Source organism: Pygocentrus nattereri, chromosome 12, assembly GCF_015220715.1.
Source record: "Pygocentrus nattereri isolate fPygNat1 chromosome 12, fPygNat1.pri, whole genome shotgun sequence".
Lineage (NCBI taxonomy): Eukaryota > Metazoa > Chordata > Actinopteri > Characiformes > Serrasalmidae > Pygocentrus > Pygocentrus nattereri.
In genome coordinates, this window is record NC_051222.1 from 19,870,661 (window position 1) to 19,892,507 (window position 21,847).

The following is a 21,847-nucleotide window of genomic DNA, read 5'->3' on the forward strand; positions in this document are numbered from 1 at the left end:
GCTTGTGGTGTACAGACTTCCATAGTAAATGGCTCCAGTGCAAAACTACAGCACATACATTGGACATGTTCTGGATGAACAACACCTAGGGTGAGGGGAAAACTGTGCAAGTTTGATTTCACCAAACTACAGTTTTGACCCCATTTATTAAACTCAATCCACTCACAATAAATAATCGTTTAAAAGGCAAGCCAAACAGTAATCAATTAAAAAACACAATATCAGACTTACTTGTGGCCACGGACTTCACGACAGCCAATGACTCTCCCTTTGACCTCTGTGCCGACCTTTAGGTACGATGTTGGAAAGCTGCCAACTTCTGGTGATTCCTGAATTTCAGATACGTGGACATTCCCTGTTATCCCTTCCTCCAAGGCCACCACTACTTGTGTGGGTTTGACTGTTTTGATTTTCACTGTCACCAGGTCCCCAACTTTGTAGCTGCATTTTGCGTCTCCTTTTTCATAAGTTGTGCGGTGTCGTTTGGTTGTGCGCCCAACTAGCTGACAAGCTACCAGAAGTCGTCCCTGAAGTTCTGCACAGTTCAGATCTGTTACAGTCACAGTCAGGTCGCTGCCCTCAGTCAGTTTCTCCGTCTCAAAACGGAAAGTTTCATTTAGGTGGGTTGTCGTGGAAACTACAGTCAAGTGACCAGTGTCACCCAGCAAGATGACGGCAAAGTCTTTGTCCACATATTGAACTGTGGCACTTTGTTGGGAGCCCTTTTCCAACTAGGGAAATACGGGAGAAAAAAAAAAAAAAACCATTTAAAAAGAGAGTAATATCAAACATTCATAAAACATCCGGCTATAAACAACACTACAGGCACAAAATTACTAGCTAGAACTTAATATTCCCTGTGACAACCATCAATATACTGTCACTGACAACACCGACTGCAGCCCTACCCATGATCAAAAACATTACTTGACTCAAATGCTAACAGCTCTGGCTTTAACTTTACTTACTGTTTTTTTCTTTGCCGTGAGCTTCGGTAAGAGGGACACATGCACCTGAGGAGTCAGAAGGTCAACATGCAGCACCACTGCTGTGACCTTGCGGCCCGGGGTGGTGTTCACTCCTACAAGGAGTAAACATTTACACACAAACCATTAGAGGGAGGTTTCTGGTGACATATGAAGTCAATGAGTGAATGCAAATTTACATGACATTTTCGTTACATTATGTTTTTCCTGCACTAAATCCAGAGTTACACTAAACTACATTTTAGCCAGTCAGGTTGGCTCTAGACTGCAGATTTTGGGGCAGGCAGAGTTGAGGGGCTGACCCAGAGTATAAACTATTAGTAGTACTGGTCATCGACTTAATCCGAATGGATTCCTCCAATAGCCAATGAAAAAGTGAAAACAGGAAAGAAGTAATTACTGTGAGTAAATAAAAGAGGTGAGGAGACAAAGTTTTAGCAAATTAGCAAAGCTTGTTAATTAACTGAATTTAAGGCATGAGCACAACTGAGTGCTTGTATGTCAAAAACTCTTAAAACTACCAAACATCATATCTTTACTTCCATTACCCTCATTTAAATGTTTACCTGTCTACCATGTTTTACTGTCTCAGTGCAAATGGCAAGCTGTTCCACGCATGTTTGAGATACTCTTTTAGTCTTAGTCTTTTTAGAATCTGTTAGGTCTTTAAAAGTTGTGTAGTGCATTCAAGGCTTAAAAGCTGCTTCAGTTCATGAAGGACCTGATTATTAGTTAAAAGATGACTTTGTGCATGAAAATGAAACTGAGCAGTGCAGGTAGACTAGGATTGGAGCAGATATACATAAAAGAGGGGCTTATCTTTCAGTGGGATTGATGTGAGTAATTTCTGACCTGTTATGTGGTACTTGGAAGCTAATACAGTGAGGTTTTTTAATTGTTCTGAGATCAGGCTGACCGAGCCATCCTCTAAGGCCTGTCCAATGGTCATCTTCAGTTTATCCCCTAATGAGACAGAAGACAGCTTCTGCAGCAATTCAGAATCACCTGGAAGAAAAAAAAAAAAAGACAGAAATATGACTACAAATACTGGGTAACAGTCCCAGAGATTTTAGATTCCATCAGAGAGATTTCATGCATTTCATCTCTTTGAAACGTCTGACGGGGTGGAGAACTACAGTCAAGAGAGGCAGAGTTCACAGTTTGGTGATTTTCCTAATCAAAACACACTCAACTCTACTCAGTAGTTAACTGCCAGGTTTAGCTGGTTTGTTAAGAGCAGCAAAAATAGCCAATCTTCAGGACTACAGTTCACCACATCTGGTGTAGGAAAAAGAAGCTGCAATATAACATCACTGTCCCACAGAAAAACAAAACAGTATCTTCCCTGAATTAACTGAAAAATCATTAACTTGCACTGAATTGAGTTTTGAATCAATTTAACAGACTTTTTAACGATTGTTCTAACTAGTCCCTCCGTCTGTACCATTTACCCCACCTATGGAGTGAGTCGTAACACATGCACTCCTGCTTCAGCTAAATTGCTCGTAAACAGGAGGTGCTGAAAAAACTTTATTTGTAGCATTTTTTTCATGTCCAAGTTACTTCTAAAAAAAAATAAAATAAATAAATATCATCTTGCTCAAATACTTCTAAAATTATTCAGCAAAGTGCAAAATGTGTTTGTGCCTCGCTCTTCCCAATTTCAGACTTCTACAGCTTCTATACCTGGCTTGCCATTTTTTAAATTTACCATAGCACGTATATGACCAGCTTTACTGTTAAGATTGTTGGAACAACTAACATGTAAACGCATAATAAAAAAGACTCAACTGGCACAGTTAAATTAACATTATTTCAGAATCTGTCCTGTTCACATCATGATATATTGAATTGTGACACAAGTTCTGAATAGACAACACCCAGTCCTACCAGATACTGTTCACAGTTGGTGTGAGCTACTCCTTACTCAGCTCAGAGAGACAAATTTCATTTTATTTGCCAGTGTTTAATTCACTGCTCTCCTACCTCTAGAGGTCATCATGTCATGGACGGCCATTCTCTCACGCTGACCCTGGATCAGCCTGGCTTGAGTGTCTCCCTCTTCCTCTGCCAAGCTCACCTCAGACACATTCAGACTGACCAGGAACCTGTGTTTCTCCTCATCCAGGTTAGTCACCTTGGCCAGAACAGTCTGGCCTATCTGAAAAACCCCTTCAGTGTCTGCGATGAACTTATCACTCATCGCCTACAGGGAAAGTAAAAGAAACAAATAGTATATAAAAAGAGGTTCAGACTGCAGGTATACCTATACCTGACAGCAGTGAGAACAGGTCATGCTCCTGAACTGACCCACATGCACAAAAGAACTGACTTGTGTTAGTCCTTAAAGTTTGAACACTAAAATGACACCAATCTAAAAGGTCATCCTGTGCTTGTTTTAAGTGTAGAAGCTGACCAGAGAAAAGAAGCTCAGTGTTTTATTTACTTTCTGTGGGAAAAATAAAGAAAAAAAGAACGGCAATATATACAGACAAAAATGACAGACTAAGAGCAGTTTGGATATTACTTAAAACTCTTTTTAATGCAACGTTTATGAAAAAGGACAGGTCAGATATACTATATCAGACATAACCTATCTGCAGTGTGTAAAACATTAGATGTTAAAATGCTGTCAAACATAAGCCCTTTATTGGTCAATGCGATAAATAAATCTGTTTGAGTGTCTTGTAAATTCCTAACTTGTAACTTCTACTATACGCATATGATTTAAAGTTTATATACAGTTTTAATCTAAACTCACGTCTAAATTTTCTACCAACACTTTGTGCAAATGAGTAAAACAGACAAAGAAATTAACATAAGCAAAGGCTACTCACAGCTTTAGGGGCCAGGCCGTAAAGGCCATAAGGGAAGCCAATAAAGACGCCGTAAGGCATGATGCTCTTCACCCAACCCAGCATAATCATCCCCACCTGCAGTTCAGAGAAGGACTTCACCACATCACCTGCCTCCAGAGCAGCCACCAACAAGGGTTTCTTAGTAAGAATCTGAGCAGTTTGGTTAAGGAACAAGAAATCACTGGAGGAGTTCACGGTTCCTCTAAAAGAGGTTTCAAAAGGTGTGGACACAAATGCTTACAGGTGCAGTTCTTAAGCCACTTCTCAAGGTCCCCAAAATGGTTCACGCTTTTAGTCTAATCCCATGAATTGGGAGCTGGGATAAAGCAAAAATGAGGACCATCTAGAAATCATTTTGAGATACAGAGGCTTAGAAAAACAGAGAGAAGCAGGTGGACAGATCAATGATGCATGGATAGAGGGACTGGACAATACAGCCACCAAAAAAAAAAAAAAAAAAAAAAAAAAAAAAAAAAAAAAAAAAAAAAAAAACACACACCCCACTCTTGTATCTCTTATCTCTATAACTTCAAGACTGAAAATCGCTTGCTAGCGAACTCTTTTAGTACATATGCCAACTAAAGCACATGATCAAACTTTGCAAACAATTACCAATCGACACCTACAGAATGGTCACACAAGCCCCCTGCCTCTCAAATAATATATAATAAAGCATATCAAATTCTGAACCCAGTATATTAATCAAATAAAATTGAGCCAAATGAATCAGTATACCAAAGTGCAATTTGTTTAAAATTCAAGCCTGTGCGGCCAGAATCAAATTAATGTTATAATCATTTTATTGAAAATACTTCAGAAAGGTGTGGTATCTGTTTTTCAGTAGCAATTTTTAAAATAATTTTACAGCACAGGCTTAATGGAAGTTACATTAAGAACCTCCAATCCATAGAGAATGAGGTTTACACTCTCGCTTGCTCAGCAGAGACATTATGCCAAGAAGGCCTGGCTGTAACTTCAGATAATTAAAAAACTGAAAGGCACTACATAGAATTAAGATTTCACTAGATTAGCACAAATGATCACCGATTGTGGCTCTTGCTGAGATTTAGTCCATCACTAGCGTGTAAACGATTAGAAAGCTACTTCTGGCAGAACATAAAAAACAATGTGAGAGGATACAATGCCTTGCTTGCTCTTGCTGAGATACACAGTGTTGGAGATTGTGTCTCCCTCTTGCAGACCTTCCCACAGCAAAGGCCAGTTGGTCACATGGTCAGAGAGGTGCACCATGGGAAGGAGAGCTGGGACTTCCTCTGGCAGGATGGACACCTGAAGGCCAGTCAGGTCTTTCTTCAGTACCATCACTTCTACTTTCTGAGAAAGCAGAGGGAAACAAGATGGTGACAGACAACAGAATTCGAGTTAACAACCTGCTTTGGTGATACTTCACATGCGAATGTCTTAAGACTTCCGTTTCATTAAAGTAAGGAAGGACTGTTTGAACATGCGGTCAGAGAACAGGGATGCAGGCAGAGGCTACTACAACAACAATCATATCTGCTTCATATGTATGACGCAAAACAAGTCTGTATGATACTTTACCTTTCCGACTTCAAAGGCAACTGTGCCAGTCTGTACGCATGCTACATCTTCCTGGGTCACAGCTTTAAAGGAAAGGACCAGTTTCTCCTTTTCTGCCTCACATCTCAGCACTTTGGCCTTCACCACCTGCTCAAAAGAACTAATGGTCAGCAAAGAGCAGCAGAACTATCAAAGTCTATTACTATTGCTATACAAAATGGTAATAACAGTAAAAAGATCAATACTAAAGCATGTTAAAGACCTAAAGTTCATGTCAATTTAGTCCAATAAAGCATTCTTCACAGAGTAAAAATGGACAGCAAAACAGGTTTCTTCATATTAGAGAACTGTAAATTACACAATTTAAAAAAATAGCATGTAAACAGAATTAAAACACTTTCACAAAAAAATGACTTGCTCATTCTCCTATGAAGATGAGAATTCAGTTCACTCCCGGATTGTGAAAAGGTTTTAAGGTTTGTATCTGACACTTTATTAGACTAAATTGACGGCGTTTTTGATCCCTCACATACTTAGGTTCTAATCTTTTCACATACATTACTTAGTTATTTGTCCCTTTTGTATATCTTGTATATCTATTAGAGCTGTCGAAGTTAACACGATAACGCATTAACACGATCTCAATTTAATGCGATAAAAAAAAAAAAAGTGCCATTAACACAAATTCTATTTGGCCCTGCGAGTCATCTGCAGTTCATGTTGAGAATTGGCCATGCACAGCGACTCTCATTAAGAGTAGTGGAGTAAGTGGCTATGTTTACGGGCAAAGATTTTTGCCAATCCGATTACAGATTCAGACTGAGGTGTTATGCTCACTCTATTCAACAATCTGATGAAAAGCTTCGTTTACATGCTCGCTACAAGTAATCCGATACAAAATGATGCGCATGCGTGGAGTAGTGCTGAGAGTAACCGTTACCATGACAGCGAACATCATGTGAGGTCCAGTCAGCGCGAGATGAGTTTCCAGTTGGCGTCTACTCACCAGCTACGTTTGTTTACGTGCTGTAGCATTGTGGTGTGAGACTACATGTCTTTAATGAAGTCCAACTTTGTGTAATTTATTTTTGTTTGCGCAGGACTGTGAAATTCTGATATTAATCGCAATTAAATTTTTAAATCGTTTGACAGCACTAATATCTATATATTTTTATAATTGCATGGTTCTCATTCCTTTCGGTCCTCATTATTCACTATTAGCTTAACACAGCATTACATACACACAGAGCCAATGGTGTCCTAGTCCTAGTTCTTCTGATAAGAAGGAAAACTGGTTTATTTGATTATATTATTCATTAAAAAAACAAAAAAAAAAACAAAACAACTTTGACTTTGATTATGCCTCTGGAATAGCCACTGAAGGGTCTGCAGAAAGAGGTTATTTATTGTTTACCAACTCTTCAAACATAAATAAGCATCATACAATTGAACATTTATATAAAAAAAAAAAAAAAAAACACCACAAGAACAAAAAAGGCTTAACAGAAATTGACGATGAAAACAATGTCATGAACTGCATATAGGGATACAGGAAAGAGTTGTCATTTCCTGTTCAAATGTTAAATAAATAAACACATACTTTTTTATGCTCAGACTATCACACACCGTGTTAAGATAAACAAATGCTAATTGTCTGTTTTCCTGTCAAGTTCAAATTTCTAGTCTGGTGACATTTCAACTCATTTCAACAAATATCTTTCAGCTGGAAAACAGCAAGTTTGTGAAGAGCTGTTTAATATACATGTATATTATATAATTCTGTCTCCTTCTACTCACGAGTGACTCAAGAGAAGCTATATTATACAGAAGCTGTATACTGTAAGTGTTAAAAGAAGAGAGCCATGCAGCACAGTGATTTACTGACCTGTCCGACGTAAAAGAGGCTCTGTGGTTTAACGGTGGAACTGGCAGTTAACTCCTGCTTTGGTACCAGACCTTTGACATCGCCATAGAAACGCACAATGCAGCCGAAGTCCTTGATGGTGACAATGTAGCCGTGGGAGATAAGGCCCACACGGGCATCCAGGTATGATAGGAAGAGAGGGAGGGTAGACTCTATCAGTGCTTTCTTCCTGCTCAGAATTAACTTCTTTTTCACCGGATCCACAAATAAAACCTGGAAACACAGAGATCCAGTTAAACCTGTTGAAATGCTTTTGGCATGATCAAAGAACTTCAATCAATGATAGTCAGTTTCAGAATATGGGGCCACTCAAAAAAAAAAAAAAAAAAAAAAAAAAACCCCAACTAAAAACTATAAAGCATTTTTCTTTTTTCACTGTGATGTATTTCCAAGTGACACATGGTACCGAGGAAGGTCTGTGAGCTAGCTGAGCGTCTTCTCTCAATCACATAGTTAAAGTGAGAGGTGAATCACTCTTATATTATTGGATAACAGTACAGGTGCTGGTCAACGAATTAGAATAATTTGAAATAGTGCAATCATGAAATTCTTTGAATGCATTTTTTGTGCAGAAAGCAAATCAGGTGTTCACCGCACCTGTCCTACTCGTTAGACTAATCACAGAACTCGTTACCTGTAGAAAATTTGCTCAGCTGAGCTTTCCAAAAGGCCCATTTAGGCCATTTAACTGTGACACTGTTGTTTTATTGAATTAGAATAATGGAGAAACCGTTTCATTGAATTAGAATAAATGCTCGAATTTTTGTTTTCTGTGAAGAGTGTTCACTGTGCAGTATAAAGTCAGGGTTGAGTAGAATTTCTAAGTTGTAAAATCAATCATGGGTAAGCAGCGCGACCTCTCAACCGGAATAGTGGCTCAAATTCAAGCCCTTCGCCAACAAGGCTTGACCCAAACTAAAATTGCTGAGCAGCTCGGCATCAGCCAGTCTTCCGTCTGCAAAGCTCTCAAGAAAAACTGCAGCAAGCGCACCAACTGTTCCGGCGTCCGAAAAACTTCTGCTCGCGACAACAAGCAGCTGAGAAAGATCGCAGTCAGCAACCGGTTCAAGTCCACTTCCGAGCTCACCGACTTGTGGAACAAGCAGACCGGTGCTGACGTCTCCAGATCAACCACTTACCGTCGTCTGCGCGAACTCGGCTTCAAATCTCGCGTTCCAGCAGTAAAACCGATGCTGAACAAGAAACAAATGGAGAAACGGCTGAAGTGGGCCAAAGAACACAGCAAGTGGACTGCTGAAGACTGGCAGAAAGTGGTCTTCAGTGACGAATCACGCTTCTGCATCTCCTTCGGTGACCAAGGTCCTCGTGTCTGGCGTCGTGGTGGCGAAACCTACAACCACGAGTGCGTGAAAAGATCTGTCAAGTTTCCCCAGAGCGTTATGGTCTGGGGATGCATGTCCGCTCGAGGTGTAGGGAAACTCTGCTTCCTCAAGAAGACTGTCAATGCTGCCGTATATCAAGATATTCTGGAAACGTTCCTGATTCCGACTGTTGAGGAACAGTTCGGCGAAGAAGACTTCATATTTCAACAGGATCTTGCACCGGCTCATGCGGCAAAGTCGACCAAAGATTGGTTCACTAAAAAACAGCTTGAAGTTTTGGCATGGCCGGCCAACTCGCCTGACCTCAATGTCATTGAAAACCTTTGGGCCATCGTCAAGCGGAAAATTCGCGACAGAAAGCCTACTACACTGGACCAACTGAAGCAGAACATCGCCACTGCCTGGGAAGCTGTGAGTGCGGAAACTTGCGACAAGCTGGTCAAATCGATGCCGCGGATACTTCAGGCAGTCATACAAGCCAAGGGGGCAGCCACAAAATACTGAGAAAGTGATGATTGTAATTATAATAAAAATTATTCTAATTCAATGAAACGGTTTCTCCATTATTCTAATTCAATAAAACAACAGCGTCACAGTTAAATGGCCTAAATGGGCCTTTTGGAAAGCTCAGCTGAGCAAATTTTCTACAGGTAACGAGTTCTGTGATTAGTCTAACGAGTAGGACAGGTGCGGTGAACACCTGATTTGCTTTCTGCACAAAAAATGCATTCAAAGAATTTCATGATTGCACTATTTCAAATTATTCTAATTCGTTGACCAGCACCTGTATATTTATCCCAAACTGCTGCTGTTCAGTGTGGTAATGAAATCTCCTACATTTTGATGGAGATTACAGGAAAAACAAGAATTTTGACTTTTGATGTATTGTGCTTCATACAACCAGTAAACTAATAAGTTAAAAAAGGGTCTAGTTTTCTTTAACTGCCCAGACAAACCACTGCTTCATTTTTAGAACAAATAGAAAGAAGACATCTGATGTTTCTAAAAGTTTCTTCACAGTTACTACATTAAAACAGGTACAAATACACAGCCTGCTAGACAAAACAGGTTTATGTTAGTTTTGAGAAAACTTTGGCCCAGAACATTTTTAATTTCTTTAAATCATGGCAGAGAGATGCATACATCATGTTGGGTGGCAAAATAGTCCACAAAGAAAGACAAAAGATTAAAGATAAGAACCGCCGTTAATAACAAATAAATAATAAATAACAGTTAATCTTTTCCCTTTCTCTCCATGTTCATTTTAGTCCCTTCTCAAACTAACTTTGTGCTTCTTTTCTGCACAGAACACAACACTGACATTCACACCTTCCAGCTTGACACTAGGGTGCCTGTGTGTGACTGGTACAACTATGGACAGTTTGATAGACCGACAAAATCACCAGAACTCAACCGCAACTCTCAAATGTAAAAAAGCAGGTAAAATGCTGAAATAAGCCACACAAACTCTCATAATAGCTAAGTGTTGACTAATATTAATTATGCTTTTGTTAAGATGACGTACTACAGTAATCATAACTGCATTAGTTTAATGCGGTTTTCACATTGTCAACTAACATTAACTAATGTATTTGTTAACAATAAAACACACACACACACACACACACACACACACACACACACACACACACACACACACACACACACACACACCAACAATCTTAATAACGGTCAGCTTACATTAGGTAAACAAATAATGGCTGTAATTTGATGTAATAACGCTTAAGCAGTAACAGAGTAGTTGCATTTACTCTCACTAAGTAAAATTTTGAAAGATTTTTTTAATTTCCTGAGAATTTTCAAAGGATATTTCCTGCTAATTTTCAAGTTTTTCATGCTTACATTTACTGAGTAAATGACTTACCCGGCATTTGACCTTCATGCCCTCTTTGAATTTCTTTTCTGGGTTAGTGAGGGTGACATCAGCCAGATGAAGTCTGGGAATCAGACCTTTAATGTGATCTGAAATCTTTATGTGCATACCGTATTTCTCCAGGTTCTGCACCATACCCTGAAAACACAGAACAAACCTCTTCTGTAAAATGAAAAACAATTCTATATGCAGCAACACAGAAGAGGGGGATGCCAGCATCTGCAGTAAATTCTGGTTCACTCACCTCAATGAGCTGCCCCTCTTTAATGTCATGATAACTGAAGTAGGTTGCTGCAATGGTGCTCCTATAAGAATGTATGAATGAATAAGATAAGATTGAAATGAAATGAAAGATAAGAGAAAAATCACAATAAGATATTTTCCTCAATTCATTCAGCTTCAGTGAACAGTCACACTATACACTCATTAAATCCACCAACACACTCAGGAATGCTCACTTGCGCAGTGTGGCCAGGTGCATCTGCTCTATTGGGCTGTAGTCTGTAATTCTCAGAGTGTGTTCAGGCTGAGCAAGCAGATGATTTGGGTTAAACTCCTCTTTGGGCTCCTTCATTTGGTTTTTCTGGAAATCAATCACAAATGAGTGAGTTCATATTACTGTCATGACGTGTCAAACAACATGAGGGGTGAACCTAAACATTTCTGTCTAGAACATTTCTTCAGGCTTCAGATTAAAGATGAAGAGCACAGGACAAAAACATCCCTACTGATGTTCTGCATGAGAGTTAAAGGAACAGCTTAGTATCAAATCAAATTTAGCCCGTTTTTTAATTTAGCTAACAAATAACGTATGCATATACTCCACTAATCAGCACTGTGCAAACGGCAGGCCTGAAATATTTCACACTTGTCTCAAACTGCGTCAAATAAGTAAATTAATCTCAAATAGACTTGCTCATGCCACTGCAGACACTGGATGACATCCTGTTATCTACAAAAATGGGGCAAATGTATAGACAAAAATTCAGGCTTCAATATGCAAGTAATCCCCAGAGGTGTCAAAATGAAGTTGGGTGCACCTGATTAAGTGCGAATTATTTGTACATTGTTCGATAATACCTTAGAGGAACTTGCCTTAATTTAACCTCAGATATCTGGTCTGGTTTGCACTTTGTTATTGGGGTGATTGATATCATTATGCCTGCATGTGCAAGTACATCTTTGCCACTGTAAGAGTTTCTAATGTCCACCTGCCATTAGGAAAAGTCTGCATGAATTTGACCTACATGTGAGGTACGCCAGAAGCAAGCTTTTGCAGTCTAAAAAGAACATCAAGGCCAAGACTAATGGCTGCTATTAAATATCCTGACAGTCTGTGCTATGCAGACGAGCCAAAGACCCTACCACAAGCCATGCTTGGTGAAAATCAAGGACAGCATTTGACCATAAGAACTTCAAATCAACTGTAAAACATGGTGGTAGAAGTGTTATGGTTTGGGGCTGCTTTGCTGTCTCAGGGCCAACTTGCAATCACAAATTTGACTATAAATTCTCTTTCAAAACAGGGAGTGCTTGAAGTTTGGAATGGCCTAGTCAAAGCCTAGATCTTAATCACATTGACATTTCACATCATCACAATGGTATTTCAAACAGTCATATGTCCTCATATGTACTTCGTTATTCACATGACTGTACTTTAGTTACAATTACATACATGCAGGTTGCACTCCATTTGTGGTTAAGGAAAAATCATATTCTTTACCTAACTAGAACATGTGGTGCTACTCACGTGTATGAATGCAACGTCTCCACCAGGCAGCTCCATGATGGCTCCAGAGTGGTGATGCACAGCGGTCATCTTACAGCCCTCCAGTACCATTCCTATGCGGTCACTTGTTGCACACTCCAACACATCACCTCTTGGTAGCAAAAGGTGGCTGCGCAATGAAAGGCCCACCAGGCGAGTGGACGGTTCCACATATAGAATGCGAGCTTTTACCTGAAAATGAGTGGCAGTGGTGTCAAATACATTAGAACACTACAGTTTTCTACAACATTTGATATGGAAAATTAATGCAAGCATTTCCTAATCATCAGTTCTTTGAATATTATTACAAAAGGCTTATTCTAGTGCAGTGCTTCCCAACCTGGGCTATACATATCAAAAGGTCTGTGTCAAAAAAACAATCTTATATTTACATTACATTCAGTCTTAATTTCTGGATAGGATTGCATACTTTTACACCAACAATACAGGCCTTACAAGTATCCCTACCATTTATTCATTCAGTATTAAGAACATCTTGTGTAATTAAATCAAACAAACAGTTTTAATATATTAAAACTGATTTTACAAGACTGTACAAAGCTTGGAAGTAATGAAAATTATACTAAATATTTCATGGGGGAAAAAAAACAAAACCTTTTCTGAAGACAGTGCACTTTTATTACGCCCTTTTGTTTGCCATCATCATCTTGTTGTAAAACATATTCCTCATAGCACTGTATTTTTTACTGTCCACAATTTCAAAATTTAATAGAGCTTCACAGCTCAGTTACGGTTGAGTACGTTGTTTGTAAATTCTTACCTCATCACCTATGCGGTACGTTGAAGCCTTATCGGGGTCGATGTGCATGAAGTCCACCACGCCGGTGTATGAGGAGAGGAACGTCACTATCAGTCCGTGAAGAGTCACCTACACATGTAGAACACAGACACACTGGTTCACACAGCCATGAATGCTGAATTATAGAGAGGACTCTTGATTGCTTATATGTGGTTAACTACCATTTTGTTTCCAGCACATAAATAAAAGTCAGCAAAGGAAGATCTACTGATTCCCAATAGAATGCTAGTATAGACCTGAGACTAATACAGGTATTGATAAAGAATACCAATGTGAATTGAGTTATTAAAAAAAACAACTAAAGGCTAAACTCATACAATGCATTTAAAGATAAACAGACACTGCATTATGACATTTGCAATAAAATGCTCATATGCCAGCTTTTAATACTGATGAAGATGTTTTCTCTGTTTGCAATAAGTTACCCTAATTAACTGGTTGGTATAGCATAGAGGGTAACATAGGCTCACGTTCAATCCCAGCCTCTGCAAACACCCTACAATATACCAATAAGAGTCTTTGTGCAAGACTCCTAACACTACCTTTGCTTTCTTGTGTAAAAATGATCAAATTGTAAGTTGCTCTGGATAAGAGTGTCTGTCAAATACCGTAAATGTAATTAAGAACAACTACGTAAAATTTATTTGTGACACTGATTTTCTACCGTTGGAATAATACAATAAATATATAACCATTATCCTGTTGTGATGTCAGCTCACAAACCTTTGAGATCTTCCAACCACCGCTGGCCAAAAAAAATTTCATTGAGTGCCAATAATAGTAATTTAAGAAAACCATCAAATGATTACTATAGGCAATTAGGAGATTTTGAAGAACTGGAAGCTGGGTGCTTAAAAATATCCACAAACATTAAACTGAATATTTCAAAAGAAAGAGAAGTGGATGACAAATTTTATTATGATTTGGTACTTAATAAAAACCACAACAACAACTTATTATTTTTGTTAGCATTTGTGTTTGGCTGATGTTCTATTTCAGAGTGACAGTTTAAATCAAGTAAACATCAAGTTAGGAGTCTTGCTCAATGACGATTATTCATTGTGTGGTTGCTCAGGCAGGGTATAAAATAATAATAATAATAATAATAGTAAAAAAAAAAAAAAAAAAAAAAAACCACACCAAAACACACAACAGCTGCACAATTAAGAATTGATAATGATATCATTGACCCCAATTACAAAAAAAATAAAAAAAAAACATTTCCACTGCATAACACTTTAGTGTGATTAACATCATACCTTCTTGATGCAAGCTTTTACCAGTAATCCAGGAGCTAGGTTGCCCAGTGTCCAGCCGTGCTCTGTCTCAGCACAGGCCTGACTGACCGCTGCATGATTTCTAGAGAGACGCGCCACTCGACCCTCGTTCTTCACCTCAGTCACCAGAGACGTCACATACTGACCCACCTTCAGGTCTGTAAAACATGGATATTATGACCCAATATGCTTACCAAGGCTGTGATTCCATTAAAATGCACCTGGATGTTATTTGCATTTAAAAGAAAAATTTAACCACATCAGTTATGGGAATGCTTTCAGAGCTGTCTTGATCTCAAGGTAGTTGAGTATGTACTGTGATCAACCTGTGTGTGCGCGTGCGTGTAAACCCGTCAGTTACAACTTATTTCAAGCCAAATTTTTTACCCCAGTGTTCAGCAGTGGATGCCAAGCAAAATGAACAGAACTTGCTTCATTTTCTTTCTCTATACCTTAAAATATCTGGAGGGCTCTCAGCACAATTGCAATTTGTTTAATAAAAGTATTAAACACAGTACAAACTTTATAGGCTACACCTACTCTGCTCTGATCCCCCAACCATCCTGGATACAGAGGCATATGTTCACATACGGTCTTGATTAGAGGATGAGCTGATTGCAGCCTAACTGTGGTAATCGGAGGTTAATGAAAATGTAAACAGCATCCAACATAGCTCTCTACACACAGCTGTATACTGTATGGCACCCCTGGCCATTTTCCATGTTTTTTTAATGCATCCCCAACAGAGAACAATTCTGCACATTCTGATGCACAATTACTGTTTTTTTTTTTTACTGAATCTGAGGACGTGTTAACTTGTTTTTACTTACATGTAATGTGACTAGAGGGGTTCAAACTTGTTTATGATGACATAAATGAAACTAAGCATCTAATCATTTAATATGTTACCGTATGATCAGTAATGACCCCCTGCTTTACATGTGCACCGCTCTATTATTTCACTTTATGCTCATCATTAAGGCTTCATTATATGAACAAAAATACATATGTTTGCTGATTCAAGTGACAGCCTCGATTTATCCCAACAGCCCACAATAATACATTCAAAGACTGGATACAGGCTCATTTACATATTGCAGACTGCTAAGATTTCAGCACAGTGAAGTCTAATATCGTAGCCAGATTATGACATCCTACCTTGTTTGGGTGATTTGGTTTCATTTGTTTTGTCTTTGGGCAGAAAGGCTTTAGTTCCGGAGATTCCAATATCAATCAGAAAACCATGATCTTCCACACTTTCCACACAACCACCAAGAGTCTGCAACCACACAGGAAAAGAGTTAGGACAACATAGGAAAACAGATAATGGATTAATGCTAAGAGAGTGTGTGTGTGTGTGTGTGTGTGTGTGTGTGTGTGTGTGTGTGTGTGTGTCTGTCTGTCTGTCTGTCTATCTATCTATCCAAAAACGTCAAAACAAACATCGTCACTGTCATAAAATGTTGCACCTCAAAGAATAACTTTGAAATAAAAATGTTTAACTTTAATGTATGTAAATGAATAATGATGTTTTCAGAGATAATTTTGGACAATTTTGCAAAACAAACAAAAAAAATAAAAGAATTAAAATTAGGGCTGTCAAACCACTCTTATGTAGTTAAATGTGACTGATCACATCATGTACATAATTGTGATTAAGCCCATTTGTCTTTTGCCAAAGTGTGACCCCAAAACAGCTGCATTAGTGGACAAAGTTTATTCAGAATGCATTTATTACTTGCAGTAATTCATATGGACTTAACATTAAACTAAACAAATGCAGTGTGAACATGAAAACTGGAAGAAACTGCATTCAGCTTGTTTTCATCACAGACATCAAAAGAGAGCAACACTCTCCAGAACTTTCAGCTCCTCTGGGATGATAGCATCTTGCTGTCATAGTGTGATGCATTGTGCGTCAAGGGGAATTACAGCTATATGCTATTAGTTTTGTTAGTTTCTCTGTGGTGAGCTGTCCTGCAAGTCTGCTGAATTACAGAACTGCGACATCAGCAGTGAGTTTTGCTTGTAGACTGGATGTACTTCAGTGATAAACATGTTCACACTTTGACAGTAGCTGGAACAAACTTTAGGTTTGTCAAGAGAACTTGTGATTCACACTCTGTATCTGAAGAGAGGACTACAACTGTGGAGTCATAGCAACACCTTTATTTAAAAAAAAAAAAAAAAAAAAAAAAAAAAAAAAAAAAAAAAAAAAAAACCTGTACAGCGCACATCTGCTGGTCCTCAGGGTAGAGCTACGAATGATTTAAATGATTAAACTAAGAAAATGTGTTAAGGTTAAAATACTTAGTGCTGTTGATAGTTTACCTTGCTAATGTGTTATTGTGACACCACTGTTAAACCCCCGACGAATAGCTGATATACTTGATATACTTACCATGCCTGCTTTCAAAGAGCTGGAGTTGAGCTCCTTATTTACATCTTTAGGATTGATGGATACTTTGAGACAGACAAATCCCTCTCTGGACAAGTCCAAATATGACACCACGCATCTGACCAACTGGCCTGGGATGAAGAGGTGGGAGGGAGAGCCATCCTGTACACAAACGAATGAATTTATGAATTAATTTTTTCTGTTTATGACATCACAAAAAAACACTGCATTTACATACATTTACCTCACCCATTCACAATGATGTTATATGGAGTGTTACAGCCTCAAGCACAATACAAGACAGCCAATCAATGCAGAGATCATTTACATATCACACTCAAAAAATAGCCTGTTTATTATTTTGTTTAATTCTCGAGGCTGGGAATTCAACATGTAAAGATGAATGACAAACCACACAAAATGTAATAAGTGGACCTCAGGAGACAAAAAATAAAATAAAACGTAGGATAAGCTCTTTAAGAGATTAGAGCATTCATACAGCCTACAGAACCACAGAAGTGACACAGCATGCAGCTAAATTCAGGGAAATAATCAAAACCAATGAACCAATAAAAAGGAAATAACAACCCATATTGCACAATTTAATATGTTATCAAATTAAACACTAGTTAAGCGCCTGGTGTTGTCGTTATTGCCTACCAGGCTTGAAACAATTGCCCAATCACATTTCAAGAAGCTGTCAAGGGTAAACAAAAGGTATAATGAATGAATCCAAAAAAAGACGTCTGCTTGCTGCACCATTCTGCAAAGTAAATACCGTATGTTTGAATGACCAATGCATTCTACACAGAATAATAAGTGGAAGATTGTTACTGTTTAAAGATATCCTTAGGAAGATACTGCAGACAAAAATACATATATTGAGATATTCCAAGACTACACCTGCTCCTGATCCTCAGCCTTGCACAATGTGCAACAGTATTCATTCAGAAGGTCTACAAATGTTGCCATTACTTACCTCTAGATAACCAACAGAGTCTAATTTCTCACTGAGGGTCTTGCTGTAGGCCTCGCAGATGTTGGAGATGGGCAGGAAACCTCTGAGGCCATTTGGTAGACCCAGTAGAAGCTCAATGTCTGAAACCTCCTTCACACAGCCAAGCATTAAAGTACCCACTTTCAGATTCTAAAAAAGGGAAAAAAAAAAAAAAAAAAAAAAAAAAAAAAGAGATGCGATGAGACAACTGTAGGATCATTTTCAGCTTAACCCCTTAAACTCCCAGCTTATTACATACTAAGGCATATTATTCAGTAACTACAGGGAGTTGAGCTATTCTTAGGTTACAGAAGTGTATAATAAAACCTATAGCCATTGAGATCTAAACATCAAGCCAGAACTTCTTTTTGGGTCTGTGCATGTGACATGCATAAAGATGTATGACATGGCCTGTACATCTTTATAGCAGCACACGCACAACATCTTTTCAAACTGCAGCCAACGCAACGTCATTGTACAGCTCAACATGCTTAGAGGAGAACACTAACTGGCAAGTCTGTTACGTCAGCTAACAGATGCATGCATTAGCTAGCATCACGCAGAGTGAGGGGTGGGAGTGGGAGGAACCATCCTACCCACCCAGAGAGAGAGAGAGACTAATTATGTTCTCTTGGACTACCACCAAGGATCGATGTAGCATCACCTGGGAAATAATTGCCCCACAATGAAGTTCCCAACCCAGACAACAATAAACAAAACAACTAATGTGTATTTAATAATAGCTCGTTATTCACTTTTACTACCACATTTATCATTGTGGGGTTAGATAGTTCTTCAAGTCCAGTTGAAGGATAACTGAAATCACCATTAAAAACCAGACTCTGGATCCATCTTAAAGCAACTCTGTTCCATATGTTGCAAACTAAGCAGGGATTAAGTCATTCTTACTTGTGTGTAAATGTACAAATTATCCTAGTGCTCTAGAACACTCACAACCTGAGAGTCACAGAAATATATGCCAATATTTAAAAACCAGTTTGCACATATTCTTACATTCTGAACGCTGGTGTTGTAAATGTTAATGTATTACAAGCTGTAAACCTTTTATTAGCTATCGGGCCACTGTTTGCAAGCCAGTCAGCAGCCGGCTCATGGCTAAGCTACTGAAGTAAAGTATGTAGTTTAGTTTGTTCATGTGCTGCATCACAGATTTTCCAGAAAAGGTTGATCGGTCACTTGCATCTGTTCTGTATTCAGTAACTGGAACTAGGGCTTGATTTGAAACAGAACCTTAATCTCTGCATGGAACAGGAGCCTTTACACGGCCAGACCTCTGCCAAAAATTATTTGCCACCTCTTACCCTCAAATGAAGGATATCCACATTGGTAAGAGCATTTAGCTTCAGACCACCACCTTCGCTCTTCTGCTTCTTGGCTGCCCTCCCATCTTCCTGTTTTTTGGGTCCAGTTCTCTTCTTTTTCACTGCTGGTTCTTGAGTCTGAAAGACGCATAAAATTAAATTAAGGGCACAATGATTCAATACATTTGTGATTCATTTTAAATTTCCAATATTTTACATGTTAAAACTGCCTTAATTGGCAACGGCACTGATCCAGTACCAGATATCAGCTCAGCAGAAAATGCTGGAATGGATTTCGGATACAATCCTATAACAAATCTGCCCTGAAACAGCACACAGTCCTACTGCTTGAAGGTAGCTTCCACAAAAGATGGCAAACAAAGGGTGCATCAGCAGCAGAATTTTTCAGAACAGTTTTGATACTACTACACCCAAAAAAAAATGTAGGCATCATTCACAGTGACAGAGTGAAATGCTGCCATTCAAGGGAAAAAAACGTAACCTCGGTTACTGCAAGAACGTATTCTTGGCAAAGGAAAACTAAAAATAAACGCCAAGGATTTCACCACCACCATCACTTACCTTAAAAAGATTGTCTACTTCCACAGGAGGCTTTGCAGCCTTGGATTCGGAAGACTTTTTCGCCGGTCCACCACGAGGAAAATCCTCCTCCATTGATGCCATGATTCAACACAAATCTGAAAGGAATATAAGGCAAATCTGAAACATCGTTATAAAGGTGATGCTCTATGCTAATCTCAGAACAGGTTAAAGAGGATTTTTGCTGATATTTGCATAATTTTATAATTTAGAGAGATTTGATCTGAGATGCTCCGTTCTAGAGAAAAACAGGGTCAGAACTGTTTAAAGCGGTAGTGATAAGAACCAGACGTCTGAACGGTTTAATGCTTCTAAATCCCTCTACCTCACAGAATCTGTTCCCATTTACATATAATGTTTAAGGTCACTTTGTGTCTGAAACATTGGTTCATAACCGTTTTAAAAAAAGGTTTTGATATTTTTTTTAAATGTGGCACTACGGTTCTAACTTATCAGATGTCAGAAAAAATAAACCATGATACACTTTATACTGCAAATAACATCCTGAAGTATTGTGATTACAGTTCGTCATATCATCCACCTCTACTCGTGAGGCAAATCAGCACCCAAAAGAAGTGACCATTATGAACATTACACATAAAACAGAAGAAATTACTACTGTCTACATTACGTACAAACCCTAAGGAGACATGTGTACGACCGCTGGTCATTTTGGACAGTAAATAAAATAGCTGTATTATATTAACAGTAATAGTTCACACTGTAGACACCGTGAATTCTGGTTTATTCCCTGTAAAGGAATCTGAGTCAGTAGTTAACTGGTCTTCTCTACAACAAACCATTTCACACTAAACCACTCTGAACAACTTTGTTTACACCTCAATAAATGAATTATGCAGATATTTAAAATAAGAGTGGACCTCTCCTTTAACAGCACTATCTATATTTCCAGAATAGTGAAGGAAGCCAACACAAAACCAACACAACCGAGCAGAACTATGAGCCGAGCCGAACAGAGCAGAGCAGAACTATGAGCCGAGCCGAACAGAGCAGAGCAGAACTATGAGCCGAGCCGAGCCGAACAGAGCAGAGCAGAACTATGAGCCGAGCCGAGCCGAGCAGAGCAGAACTATGAGCCGAGCCGAGCAGAGCAGAACTATGAGCCGAGCCGAGCCGAGCAGAGCAGAACTATGAGCCGAGCCGAGCCGAGCAGAGCAGAACTATGAGCCGAGCCGAGCCGAGCAGAGCAGAACTATGAGCCGAGCCGAGCAGAGCAGAGCAGAACTATGAGCCGAGCCGAGCAGAGCAGAGCAGAACTATGAGCCGAGCCGAGCAGAGCAGAGCAGAACTATGAGCCGAGCCGAGCAGAGCAGAGCAGAACTATGAGCCGAGCCGAGCAGAGCAGAGCAGAACTATGAGCCGAGCCGAGCAGAGCAGAGCAGAACTATGAGCCGAGCCGAGCAGAGCAGAGCAGAACTATGAGCCGAGCCGAGCAGAGCAGAGCAGAACTATGAGCCGAGCCGAGCAGAGCAGAGCAGAACTAAGAGCCGAGCCGAGCAGAGCAGAGCAGAACTATGAGCCGAGCCGAGCAGAGCAGAGCAGAACTATGAGCCGAGCCGAGCAGAGCAGAGCAGAACTATGAGCCGAGCCGAGCTGAGCTGAGCAGAGCTGAACTATGAGCCGAGCCGAGCTGAGCTGAGCAGAGCTGAACTATGAGCCGAGCCGAGCTGAGCTGAGCAGAGCAGAACTATGAGCCGAGCCGAGCTGAGCTGAGCAGAGCAGAACTATGAGCCGAGCCGAGCAGAGCAGAACTATGAGCCGAGCCGAGCAGAACTATGAGCCGAGCCGAGCTGAGCAGAGCAGAACTATGAGCCGAGCCGAGCAGAGCAGAACTATGAGCCGAGCCGAGCAGAGCAGAACTATGAGCCGAGCCGAGCAGAGCAGAACTATGAGCCGAGCCGAGCTGAGCAGAGCAGAACTATGAGCCGAGCTGAGCAGAGCAGAACTATGAGCCGAGCTGAGCAGAGCAGAACTATGAGCCGAGCCGAGCTGAGCAGAGCAGAACTATGAGCCGAGCCGAGCTGAGCAGAGCAGAACTATGAGCCGAGCCGAGCTGAGCAGAGCAGAACTATGAGCCGAGCCGAGCTGAGCAGAGCA

General features: G+C 39.7%; 1 protein-coding gene across 2 annotated transcripts in view; it reads right to left on the minus strand.

Annotated features, from left to right (window-relative positions):
• Positions 1-21,847, minus strand: part of pdcd11 (programmed cell death 11) — a 38,321-nt gene that overhangs the window by 15,659 nt on the left and 815 nt on the right. For both annotated transcript variants that reach the window (XM_017710045.2, XM_017710046.2), the window contains exons 2-20: positions 19,712-19,827; positions 19,130-19,267; positions 17,790-17,957; positions 16,814-16,972; positions 15,571-15,691; positions 14,395-14,570; positions 13,097-13,204; positions 12,298-12,507; positions 11,006-11,130; positions 10,792-10,852; positions 10,539-10,685; positions 7,272-7,523; positions 5,408-5,533; positions 4,985-5,179; positions 3,824-3,994; positions 2,973-3,192; positions 1,839-1,991; positions 969-1,081; positions 232-731 (exon numbers count right to left, since the gene is read on the minus strand). In XM_017710045.2, coding sequence (XP_017565534.1) covers positions 232-731; positions 969-1,081; positions 1,839-1,991; positions 2,973-3,192; positions 3,824-3,994; positions 4,985-5,179; positions 5,408-5,533; positions 7,272-7,523; positions 10,539-10,685; positions 10,792-10,852; positions 11,006-11,130; positions 12,298-12,507; positions 13,097-13,204; positions 14,395-14,570; positions 15,571-15,691; positions 16,814-16,972; positions 17,790-17,957; positions 19,130-19,267; positions 19,712-19,813 — 3,245 coding nt within the window. In that variant the 5' untranslated portion in view covers positions 19,814-19,827. The remainder of the gene's footprint in view (positions 1-231; positions 732-968; positions 1,082-1,838; positions 1,992-2,972; positions 3,193-3,823; positions 3,995-4,984; positions 5,180-5,407; positions 5,534-7,271; positions 7,524-10,538; positions 10,686-10,791; positions 10,853-11,005; positions 11,131-12,297; positions 12,508-13,096; positions 13,205-14,394; positions 14,571-15,570; positions 15,692-16,813; positions 16,973-17,789; positions 17,958-19,129; positions 19,268-19,711; positions 19,828-21,847) is intronic.